Here is a 13292-nt window from a genome sequence, read left to right as displayed (position 1 = left end):
TAATTAAAAAAAGAATGGGAAAAATGAATTATGATCACTTTTGCAAAGGATACAATTTTATAAGTAGAAAACCCAAAAGAATCTATAATTCAGCTTAGCTGGTAGATATAAGGGAAATTTTGAAGGCAATTTGTATTTTAATTTGCAGTTTACATACCAGTGACAAACATTTGAAAAATTTTAAAATATAGCATTTATGATATCAGACACCACGTAATAAAGCTAAGAAAAGATGTTCAAGATTTTCACACAGATTAAAAGTCACTGAGAGAAAAGAAAATCTTAATGATTTGAGGGACATATGATATTCATAAAGAGGTCAATATTATAAATATGCCAATTCTACCTAAAGTGATTAAAGATTTATTCAAATCCTGATAAAAAAAATCCAACAGGTTCATTGTGGAATGTGACAAGATAATTCCAAAATTTATATGGAAATACAAAGGGTAAGAATAGCCAAGGAATTATTGAATATCTGTTTCACCAGGCCTGGCAGACTGATTATAAAGCAACAGTAATTAAGAAAGTGCAGCAGTTTGGGACAAGGACAGACACACTAACCACAAGATGAGAATAAAGAGTGGAAATCCAACACACATAAATGATCACCTATTTATGACAAAGGTGGCAACACCCAGCAACGTTGTGTGGCAGTGGGTGTGTTTCAGAACTTTAACTTTTGGCGACCATAAACAGAAATGTGAAAAATAGCAGAATAATAAAATATCTAGAAAATAAGAGAATATCTTATGACATTAAGATATGTAAAGATTTCTTAAACAAGACAGGACAAGTGCAACTACAAAAGAAAAAAATAACAAATAGCATGACAATGAAATTAGGAATTGCTGCCATCAAAATGTTCGTGAAGCTGAGCCTCACTGCCAGCAGCAAATGGTAAAAACTGTGAGCATGTATGCCCTCCTCTCTCCAGTTGTGTGTCCTTCTTTGGGTAGGGACTGCATCTGGTTCACCTGCGTCCCTGCCCCCAGGAAACGGGAGCCACACCAGCACTTGCAAATGAATCAATTACGTCTGCCTACAGGGAGTTCTCTATAAGGAGAAGCAGAAACCAAGAACCAATAATGTTTATCTATTTTATATTAAAGAAAGTGACATATACAACGAGTTGACCTACAGAGAAACAACTGACATGAAGTGGTGGTTTTATTCATGTTTTTGCTTTTGCTTTTTAAAGGGAGGAACTTTTGAAACCAGAGTCCATTCAGGAAGAGAAAGCAGACCCACACCCTCACCTCCACCAGGGCAAACTTCTCCTCACTGGTGTAGTTGTACCGTGTCGCACGCTCGTACTCCTCAGCATTGTCAGGGCAGTCCTTGTTGGAGTACTTGTCAGTTGGATGCACAAGTTTCCATGAATACTGGTTGGGTGAAAAAGAGGAGAGCACAGTGAAGGCAAAACATGGGACTTATGATGGGATTTACATGACAAGTCTGCATTCTGAAATCACAAACACATACACTACTCACCCACCCACTCCCATACTCATACGCTCACACTCAGGGATGCACATACCACTCTCATACATGTACAACCTCACATGTTCGCAGACAGGTACCCCCAACTCACCACACACATGCATTCACACATGCACACAACACACATGTACTCACATGTTCACATACATATACATACTCACATGCTCACACAACATTCACAGGCACACACACACAACTCACACATGCACATACACAAACAATTCACACTCACGCTGTGATGGTTAGGTTTATATGTCGACTAGGCCAGGAAATGGTGCCCAGTTGTCTGGCTAAACAAGCACTGGCCTAAGGTCACTGCAAGGATAGTTCGTGGACTTAAATCATTAGTAAGTTGATGGCATCTACAAGTGAGCGCAGCTACAATCAACTAAGGAGAGTTTCCTCAGCAATGAGAGACTTTTAATTCAATCAGCCGATGGCTTTAAAAGGAGAAATGATGACTTCAGTAGTCAGAAGAGAGAATTTTCATCTCTACTTCAGCTGCCAGCCTCTCCTAGAGATTTCATTGAAAACCTTCACTGGAATTCCCAGCTTGCAGCCTGCCCTACAGAATTTGGACTTGTACATCCCCACAGTTGCATGAAACACTTTTATAAAATCTCATATTTACTGATATCTCCTGTTGGCTATTTCCCTAGAGAACACTGACTAATACACATATGTACACACACACGTAGCATGCACTGCCCATCTCCACAAAAGGGCAAAACATAGTGCCCATGGAATTTGAGGTTTAAGAAAAACACCTAAAATAGACTAGATAATCTGTGATGAATATCTAAGACTGTAGGCATTTCATTGCTATTTTTTAAAATAATTTGCCTTTCAAATGATCATGTACTCATTCAATAATAATAATTTATATGACAAAAGCCACTGCAAAAGGGAAAAACTTTTATGGTTTATAAGTATCCAAGTCTTTATATCTGAAACAATTTTAGCAAAGTTATACAAATGAAAGAAAGCTGTGGCTGGAATTCCAAAAAGAGAATATTGTTAAAATAACAAGAACTGAAATTTCTCATGTTAAAAATTTTATTCTACCCATACATTTTAAAAGATGAGGCCTTTTATTTATAGCAACATGTAAATGAAATATACACTTTGAGTCATCTTAAAAATGTTTTATATTGATATTCTTATTTCTAAATGGAAAGATTAGAGAGCCGATTCTTTTTTGTTGTTGTGCTATTTCTTTTAACTTTTTTCCTTTTTTCTTTTGCTAATTTATTCTTGAACCAAAGACTAAAGTTAACACAGATTAAAAATATGCAGTCAAATTTCTTTTTTTTTACATGGGCAGGCACCGGGAAACAAACCCAGGTCCTCTGGCATGGCAGGCAAGCATTCTTGCCTGCTGAGCCACCGTGGCCTGCCCATGCAATCAAATTTCTTGATGAGTTCAGGGAATAAAGCACTTCTATCTAAGCAGCTACCGGGTGACTATTCAACTAAGTCCTTGAATTTGTAAGTAAAGTGCCTACCACTTCCATCACATGGGCACTCCACTGCGACAGCAGCTGCAGTCCCTGCAGCGCTAGGTCAAAGAGCTTCCTATACTCTGCATCAGTCTTCTGGGTCTCCTGGCGGCCAGACCCGGTAACCACCTAGAGCACATGCAGATAGGAGAGCATTAGTAAGTCATCCTGAATACGGAAAAACTATCAAATCCATTCCAGAAATCTCCCCCAGAGGAGGGGGACATAGTGCCAAGGGGAAGGCAGACCTTTCTGAATAGGTCTCCTTTCACAAATGTGGTTTTGGAACCACATAAATATGTTAAATTATAACACGAAACTGAATTAGGGGGGGAAACAATCCCTAAATGCAAAGCACAATGGAACAAGGAAGTGAACTGTGTCTGAGAGTTGACATCGTATTTAGTGACTATATTACCAGTAGTGCTAAGATTGCTATTTTAAGACTAAAGAGTTTGTAATGTGACATCATTCAAATTAAACTGTGCTGGAATCAGGAAGAGACAGCATAGGAGAAAAAAAACAAAGATAGAAAAAATAGAGCCAGGAATATCTTGTCCTCCTAGAAGCAAAGAAGTGTCAAAGTCTATAAGGGTCATGTCAGCAGGACTAAGAATCCAAGCTGAATAGGTTCTCATTGACCAAATTTGAGCAGCAGAAAGAATAAACATTCAAGGCGACTGAATAAAAAATAGGGACCCAAAAAAACTGGTATTACTTTCAATGATGCTAGGGAAGCAATTATTTTAAAAACTGATAAATGAAGCTAAGAGTCAAGCCATTACCCTTTCTCTCTCCCATAAGAACTATCACTCCAGAAAAGGCAAAGTGTTTAAGAGTTGAAAGGAATGACAGAACAGACAGGTCCCTGTTGCACCCTAAAATGAACTCGCAAGTCTGGGCAGCAGCCAGTGGCTGCTCACATCACAAGCCTCAGTCGGATCTTGCAGACCTTCAGTCACCCACTGCATGGCCAATAAAGGGTTGGAAGGGCTGAGACAGCACAGGAAGTGAGCAATGGAGAGAAAATACATGTTAAAAGTAACATATTTAAGGGGTATGGGAGGGTGAAGTTTTAGTTTTTTATTCTTGTTTCTTTTCTGATGTAAGAAAATGTTCTAAAATTGATCATGGGAATGTATGCACAACTATGTGATGATACTGTGAGCCAGTGATCATGATTGTATACTGTGGATGATTTGTATGGTGTGTGAATATACCTCAATAAACTTGCAAAAAAGAGAGAGAAAGACAGAAAGACGCATGTCACTAACCACAGTGTAAGGAATCTATTTAGGTCCTGACACAAACAAATGTGATCAAATAAATCACTTATGAGTCAATTGGGAAAATCTCAATAATGACTATGTATTCAATATTAAGGAGCACTTGATTTTGTTGAGTTATGTTTTAAAAGAGCCTTTGACATATGGAGACATATGGGGAAAGTATTTCCTTGACATCTACACTGCAGTATCTTGGATTTGCTCCAGCCTATCCTGGACCTAGCCATGGTGCTGGGGGAGATGGGTGGAAGAACCATGCAGTGAAACAGAATGATGAATCACAAGCAGCTGCTACCTATTTCTCTCCTCACCTAAACTTCAAAATTTACATAATGGACTGTTAAAAAGAAATAACACACTTTGTCCAGAACGTGGTACTAGTCACTGTGAGAAGGTGACCAGGATGGAGGTTCTGGGGCCATAGCTGCTGACCCAACTCAAAACCAATCCTCACCTCTACTCGACAGAAACTGAGACAATGATTGGAAGAGGACATTAATAAGATAATTCAACTTATAATAGCTTCGAAAGGAATAAAATGCTTAGAAATAAATTTAACAAGAGAAGGGTAAAATGTGTACCCTGAAAACTACAAAACATCGTTGAAAGACATAGGACAAGGTCCAAACAGTAGGACATCTCATGCTCATAGACTGGAAGACTCAATGTTGTTAAGCTAGCAAAATTCTCCAAACTGATCTACAGATTTAACCCCATCCCTCTCAAAATCCCAGCTACCTTTTTTGTAAAAATTAATCTGATCCTAAAATTCATACGGAATTGCAAGGACCCCAGAATAGCCAAAAATTCTTTAAAAAGAATAAATTGGAAGGTAGCGTAATTCTCAATTTCAAAACTTACTACAAAGTTACAGTAATCAAAACAGATCGGTATTGTTATAAGACTAGACCTATGGACCAATGGAGCAGAACTGAGTCTAGAAATAAACCTGTCACACTATGGTTAACTGATTTTCAACAAGGATTCCAAGGTCATTCAATGAGGAAAGAAGATTCTCTTCAAAAAAAGGTAACTGGAAATGTACATGCAAAAGAATGAAACTGGTAACAAATAAGGTATCAGTGGCTGAGAGTTCAAATAGAGTTGAGAGGTTACTCTTGAGGTCACTCTTATGCGAGCTTCAGTTGGACACTGCTACCTATCATGGCTTGCCAAACCACAACCAAAACCATTCCTGCCAAACTGAAAGAGCACCTAGAGCATTTAGAAGATTCTACAAAGGTTCCATGCACTAGGGTAACCTTCCAGAAACCTATAACCTCCAGATGGGTCCCTGGACCAGATAAAGTCCTAAAATGCAGAGAGGCCAGCCTTTCCAGAGCATCAACTAATTCTGTCCCCCTATCCCATATTATCAACAGCCCCTTCCAACATGAAAAAGTTAGAATGGGCATCGCTCAAATACCCCTAAAGAATGGGAGAAAGAGCAAAGGTGATGGTGGAGTTATACAGAGAAGGTAGGATTTAACAAATGAGTATGAGTGCTGAATTATTATATTGATATTTCTTTTAGTCTCCCGATTCTTAGAGCAGCTAGAACTAAAAACCTAAAATTGTGGAATTGTAACTCATACCAAACTCTGAAATCTGTTGTACAATTGTTGTAGAATCATCCCATGCAAATATTAACAGTCCCCTGAGAACCCCGAGCTACCAATGACTGCCTAAAAGCAGGCCTGTGTGTGTACCTGAAGGCCCTGTGTCCCTCCTGACTGTGCGCATCCTGCTCGCCCATCACCTCTCTGTTTGGACTCTAACTCTCTGCTCTGATCTTTAAGATGTCAGAAGTCACACTTCCCAGCCACTCTGTGGGTCAGACAGCCCCTGTGCTGCTCCAACCCTCCTCCCCACCCCATACCCAGCAGGCCCTGCCTGGAGCCATGACTGGAGGTGTGTGGTAAGAATGTGACTGCCCCAACAAGGACATAGCAGGCCTTACTGCAAAGCTGGAGAATTTTTAAAAGGCTACCAAGGAGCATCCCCGCCCTCCTGAGGCCAACTCTGCACCCACCTCTGGACATACCAATTCTACTGCCCTTGGGGACATCCCATGTTATGGATCAGAGGTTCCTGCACCCATCTCTGGCTGTGGGATTTCCTTCCCTTCTACACATCAAGCTATCTCAGACCTTAAAAGGGCCACAGGTCAAGAATTACCCTTTCTCTTCCCAATGTCATTCCTTCTTTCCATTCCTCTTCAAGCTGTCTGGAATTGACAGACTGACTATATAAATAATGGTCAGACTATATATAAAAATAGAGCTCTGACCCATGATCGGCAGTTACCAGACCAGAAACTCTGACCTGACTGTCCAGGAAAGTGACTCCTATCTACAACAACCAGTTCAAGAAACCAAATCACATTTCCTATAACAGAGGAACCCAAAAAGGCAGGGCTTGTCAATAACTGAGAACTTCCCTAATTTTACCCCTACTCCCAACTTCAGACCAAGTGGAGAAAGCCAAGTGTATGCTCCCCTAACCCATCATATAGGATGCCCTCTTCTAGTTAGCCTACCTCCAGCTCCCGTGCCACCAGCCTCTGGTCAGGGTATACTTGAATCTTCCCTTTCTCCCACTAGGAAGCTTTTCCACTGCCCTGCCTGCTTTTGCGCCTCTGCCAAGCACAAGTGATGGTGGCAGGCTCCCTTACTATACAGCAAGCTCTGAATAAGATCTTTGCTTGTTTCCACAGAATCGTGGTACCAGGTCAGGAGAAGTCATGCCTGTAAAGGTCTCTCCTCAGTTATTTTTTTGGGGCATCCCTAAAAAAGACGATGCTGGCATAGCTGAACAGATAACAAACAATGCTAATTTTACTACCTTGTCAGTTACAATGGATGCTTCGTAAGTATTTGTTTTCAAAGCAATTAATAGTAGAATTTGGAAACAAAAATATAAAATGCATCAGGTCTCCCTGTACAGAGTTGGGCATCCCCACCTCGTTGTTGCTGTAGCGGGCCAGCTCAGAGATGAAGCGCATGTGGTCCTCTCGGATCTGGATCATCTGCTCGCAGATGTTGTACTGGGGGCTGCTGCTCGGGGATGTGCACGTCCACCTGGTTGGAGGGAAAGCACCTGCATTACCTGGAGATGTGCCCCAGCGCATGTCACAACAGCTAGAAGTGCTCAGGGGAAATAAGTTAGTGCAGAAGTCTGCAAATTACAGCCTAGGCCAAATGCGGCTGGTTGATACACACCTCCAGAAAATGGTTTTTACGTTTTTAATTGGTTGTTGAAAAAAAATTAAAGACAGAATATGAGACAGACAGTGGTCTGCAAAGCCTATAATATTTACTACCTGGCCTTTATGGAAAAAGCTCACCAACCCTTGAGCAAATACATTAGGATGCAACTTCTTTTGTCAAAGCGGGAGTTGAACTGCGACCTGTGGTGCAGTTTGGTGGAAGTCAAAAAGCATTCTAAGAGGTTCGAGTGGTTCTGTGGAATGTACAACAAAGAGTAATGCATATTTACTGTCATTTATAATTGTGGGCTACAGATTCTTCAAAGCATAGATCAGCCAACATTTTGTATAAAAGGCCAGATGGCAAATATTTTAGGATTCAGGGCCTCGCTGTCTCTGCCACATTTGCTGACTATTCTTCTTCCTTTCCTCCTCCTTCTTGTTTTAAACAGCCCGTTGAAAATGGAAAGACCACTCTCATTCAGGGGCCTTATAAAAACAGGCCTGGGCTGGATCTAACCCTCAGGTGAGAGCTTTGTAAAGTATGTAACACACATGCACACATCCTGTCCCCACTCAAGAGCCAGCCTGAACATTTGCCAGCATACCATGGGCCCAGAGAATGTTTTAACATTTATATATTCTTGATAAGTTCTGTCCAGTAGAACTTATGGAGGACAGAAACACTCTCTGTGCTGCCCACCTCAGTAGCCACTATACTGAGGGTCTGAAATAAAATAAGTTTAATTTATTTTTAAATGAATTTTAATTTAATTAGCCACAGGGGCAAGGGCTTCCAGATTGGACTGTGTAGTTGCAGACAATGGAGAATGTCAAAGGTTTTACCTGTAAATAAGCAAGTAGGGCATTATTAGCCATGAAATGAACACACTACAAAATTTTTAACTGGGCAGTTTACTCTCCTCCTACCGAGATTTATTTTCCTCATAGTGGGCACTGGTCTTGATGTATCTTGCCAGTTCAATCTGCATATCCCCAAACAGTGGAACCACCTGGAGTTGCTGTATTCAAAGAACAAAACAAAACAGCATCACTATGTCACCAAATATATGTGATCACATGAAGCATGGTTAATGTTAGTAATTACTTTGGTTTGAATGCCAGCTTTACAAATCATTTACTACAAAAAAAGAAAAAAAACTAAGTAAACTCTGCATTCACTTTGAGAAGATACAATTTCTTTAAGAACAAACATACATAATCATTATTCAAATATTAAAATCAACCTACCTGGTGGCTAAATGCAAGGTCACAAAAAACAAAACAAAACTGTATTGAGAAGATACAATTTCTTTAAGAACAAACATACATAATCATTATTCAAATATTAAAATCAACCTACCTGGTGGCTAAATGCAAGGTCACAAAAAACAAAACAAAACTGTATTTCTATATACCAGCCACAAACAATTCAAAATGAATATTTAAAAAGCAACAAATTTGCCACAGTATAAAAGGAAATCAACTGTAACTACGAATAAATCTAACAGTATGTGCAAGACCTTTAAACAATTTCAAAATTTTTAGAGAAATTCTCAAGGTTCTAAATGAATGGAGAAATACCATGTTTGTGTATTGGAAGACCCATTATTTCTAAAATAGTCATTCTCCCAAATTGATCTAGGATTCAATGCAATCCCAAGAGGAAATACGTTTTCTAGGACAGTGCATATATGCATGTGGAAATCAAGAAGCCAACTCTAAAATATCTACAAAGGTAAAAGGCTGATGTCCAAGACAATCTCAAGGAAGAACAAAACTGGATGACTAGTACTTCCAGATAAGCAGACAGCAATTGAGGCAGCATGGCCTGGAGCCAGGAAGGAGACAAACAGAATAGGACAGAGAAACAAGAGCTGAGTCACACACATACAGACACAGGTGACAATGCACAGCATGGGAAAAGATGCTCTTTGCAAGAAATGGACGGTCAAATGGATATTCATATTGGGGTAAAGAACAAGAATGTCAACCTCCAACCTCATAACACACAGATACCAATTACAGAGTCATTACAGATCCGGATGCAAAATCAAACAGTCATGTTTCTAGAGATTTAAAAAAGTTAGAAATTAGAAATTAAAGAAAAGATGGATACATTGGACTACTATGAAAGTAGAAACTTCTGCTGTTCATCAAATAATACCAATAAGAAAGTGAAAAGATGAGCCACAAAAGGGGAAAATACACACATCCAACAAAGGACATGTATTCAGAATACATAAAGAACTAAAAATCAACAGGGAATAAAGAGCAGAAGACTCAAAGATGAATGTCAGAAAAGAGAATACACAGAAGGCTAATAATGCCTACAGGGAAACATAATCAAAAACTAAACACAAATGAAACCACAATGTAATATAACCACAATGATAAACAAATACATGCCCTCCAGATGGCCAAAATAAGAATAAATGACAGTGCCAAGTGCTGATAAACAAGTGGAGTGATGGGGACTCTCATTCACTGCTAGTAGGAATGAAAATCAGGACAACCATGTTGGAAAACTGTCAGACTGTATCTACTAACCCTGAAAAAAATACATATATTCTTTGACCCTGAGCTCCACTCCTGTATATATACATATATCCAACAGAAATGTGCTCCGATGGGCAATAAGTGCACATACAAGATTTTAAGAGCACCAATGTCTATACTAGCCAAAACCTGGAAACAATCTGTGGTAGTTAGTTTCAGTTGTCAATTTGGCCAGGTGAAAGCACCTAGTTCTGTTGCTGTGGACATGAGCCAATGGTAGGTGAATCTCATCTGTTGCTAATTACATCTGCAGTCAGCTAGGAGGCGTGTCTGTTGCAATGAGTGACGTTTGACTTAATTGGCTTGTGCTTAAATGAGAGAACGCAATGTAGCACAGTCTAAGCAGCTCGGCATTCCTCATCTCAGCACTAGCAGCTCAGCCCAGGCCTTTGGAAATGCAGAAAGAAGTCACCCCGGGGAAAGTTGTTGGAACCCAGGGGCCTGGAGAGAAGACCAGAAGAGACCATCCTGTGCCTTCCACGTAAGAAAGAACCTCAGTGGAAAGTTAGCTGCCTTTCCTCTGAAGAACCAACAAAATAAATCCCCTTTTATTAAAAGCCAATCCGTCTCTGGTGTGTTGCATTCTGGCAGCTAGCAAACTAGAACACAATCTAATGTCCATCAACAGGAAAATGGATAAATATATTGTGGCCAAATCATAAAATAGAATACTCTACTACATTGAAAACAAAAGGGCCACAGGGACAGGGGTGAATCTCAGAAACATGAGGTTGAGTGAAAGCAGCTAAGTGCAAAAGGATACAGACAACATGATTCCATTTACATAAAGGTCACACCCAGGAAGAGCGAATCTAGATCAAGCAGTACACCTAGGTTGGGCGCACTCTTCTGTGAATATGCCATAATTGAAGAAAAAGGTTGATTTGAAAAAAAAAAAAACAATAACCCACCTTGAAGAACTTATCAATTTTGGGTAAGTTTATTCTTTTCTTGGCATCAAGTTTATAGATATTACTGACACTTCCATCCATCAAGTACAGGCCAAATCCCATGACCTGAAAATGCACAAAACATTACAATAAAACTTAGGTATACAAATTTAGTTACCCGTGAGCATTTTTACAATTATAGTTGGTAATTCTCAAATGACAATTCACTATTCTTTCAAAAAGCACTTTAAAATCTAGGAAATACCTAACCCTTTTTATAAAGCTATTGTTTTCTCGGTGTCATTTATCATGGCAATTTTTATTTCTTCCTAAGACATATAATGTAAGCACAATGAAATACTAAGCCTATGCAGTCACCGTGATAATTCAAAGAGGGTCCCAAACACTGTCCCAAGCTCTTAAACCGACTACCTAGCCTTTCAGTGTTAACTTCACACTGACTAAAACCAGGTGGCAGGCTCAAACTAAGGATGGGCAAGTGGACAATCTGTTTAGGATACTGAACAAGCACATGGGTTAATGTCAGATTCAAAGGTTACTGAGCGCACGCTGTGGTCTGGGGTGTGTGTGGGTGTCTTGAATTGTGTAAAGACTGGGTCAAGTACTGTTTTGCTTCTACAAGCTTCTATCAACATTGGTCTGCTAATAAATTCTATCTCCACAGAGTCCTCAATTCAAAAATAGTCCCACAAGAGCTCATTTTGGGTGGGGTGTCTGGTGCTTAGACACACTGTCTCCTGCTAAAATCACACTGAGAATGCTAGGCTTCTGGGCCAGCAGATAAAAGTTGAAAAAGCAGATCGTCTGGCCTAACCCGAGTATTCTAGAACTGCCCTGCCCAATACCATAGTCATATGTGACTATTTAAATGTATGTTTTCACATGGCACTAGCTGCCTTGCACATGCTCCATGGACACATGTGGATGGAGTAGACAGAGAACATTCCTTCTTCCTTGCTGGATGGCATGCTCTGTGGCCCTGATGGCCTTCTCAGGACCCCTATGCCTGGGCCACCCCAGCCCCCACCCCCACAGGCCATACAGCAGGAGGCAATGGGCTCAGTGCTTGGCCTGCTCCTGCAACGAGAGCACTGGACCTGTGGAGACACCCAGCAGAGGGTCCAGCAGGGCTGCCTCATCAAGGGTACAGAGCAGAGCTAAGGGAATACAGGAATTGCACCTTATCTTTCCAGTGAGAATTATGGTCCAAAACTTCCCAAATTCTAAAAGGTTTTAATGATAACCATAAGGAATATGGTGAGTGGCCATATTTCCTGTCCAGTGAAAGTCAGCCATGGTGATACAACTATATCTGATTCCTATGAATCACATCCATAACGAGCAGAAACTCGTGGCACCTCTGCCAACAGAAACTTGATGAAACAACCCAGCACGTGACCCAGGACCTCCTCACCCACACCCCACACCTTCAAGATGGATGAATAATTCAAGAGTATGTGCGTCAGGCCAGAACACGCTCATCCCAATGTGTCAAGAGCCTGTGGTGCAGGCTGCGAGTGGGGGTGGAAAATACTGCACAAACACATTTCAAGCAGGAAAGCAAGAAAACGTTGGCAAAGGAATCCTGACACAGCTTAGCCCATAACAAGAGCACATCACCCCACACAATGTACCTTAAGGAGCATGTGTTTCTCACTGGGTGTCAAATACATTTTGTTCTCATAGTAATCCACACACAGATTCACGATGTCTGCAAGGAGCTCTTCATAGCCAGAAATCACTTCGAGCTGCTGTTGCAGAGACTGAAACGCAATGTGTGAGATACACTCTGCACTGACGGCCCACCAGCCACCTCACCAACCTGTGACAGCACCTGCCCCCCCAAATGGCGAGAACTTACCTGGGTGATCTTGTTGTGGTTGGCCAGGAACATGGACAGATTTTGTGACTCCTGAATGGACTGTGGATCTGCCATTTTACGCAAAAACTGAGCAGCCCTTTGAAAGCAAAAACAGGATTAACCCCAAAATGCATCAAATATGGACAACAATTTTAAAATGCTGGTGAATTCAAGACTTTACTCTCTCGACAGTCATATATAGAAACGCCAATCTTAGAGACAGTCACAATTGCAGCTTCCTCAAGCTCCTCCAGCTCTAGATACCTACACAGCTCTGGAGAGCCCACAGCCCTGTTGAAGGTCATTAGCTGGGGGTCACTGAGCACTTGCCCACCTGTACACAGTCTTCTCCCTGCCCTGGTGGATGGCCACCTCCATCCACGTGGGCTCCTGGTCTCCACATCTAAGGAAGACCACAGGCCCTGTGAGCATGCGCACAGAGCAGATTCCAAGGAGCTGGTGACA

The 13292-nt window shown here is 40.9% G+C and overlaps 1 protein-coding gene across 3 annotated transcripts in view; it reads right to left on the bottom strand.

Moving 5' to 3' along the window:
- CYFIP1 (cytoplasmic FMR1 interacting protein 1) overlaps window positions 1-13292 on the bottom strand; it is a 100287-nt gene that overhangs the window by 40506 nt on the left and 46489 nt on the right. For all 3 annotated transcript variants that reach the window (XM_077123962.1, XM_077123961.1, XM_077123964.1), the window contains 7 exons: window positions 12828-12924; window positions 12601-12729; window positions 10967-11071; window positions 8427-8518; window positions 7251-7368; window positions 3009-3131; window positions 1260-1385 (listed from right to left, as the gene is read on the bottom strand). In XM_077123962.1, the coding sequence (XP_076980077.1) occupies window positions 1260-1385; window positions 3009-3131; window positions 7251-7368; window positions 8427-8518; window positions 10967-11071; window positions 12601-12729; window positions 12828-12924 (790 nt within the window). The remainder of the gene's footprint in view (window positions 1-1259; window positions 1386-3008; window positions 3132-7250; window positions 7369-8426; window positions 8519-10966; window positions 11072-12600; window positions 12730-12827; window positions 12925-13292) is intronic.

Source organism: Tamandua tetradactyla, chromosome 12, assembly GCF_023851605.1.
Source record: "Tamandua tetradactyla isolate mTamTet1 chromosome 12, mTamTet1.pri, whole genome shotgun sequence".
Lineage (NCBI taxonomy): Eukaryota > Metazoa > Chordata > Mammalia > Pilosa > Myrmecophagidae > Tamandua > Tamandua tetradactyla.
Note: the sequence above shows the minus strand (reverse complement) of the source record. Positions and strands in the feature narration are given on the sequence as shown.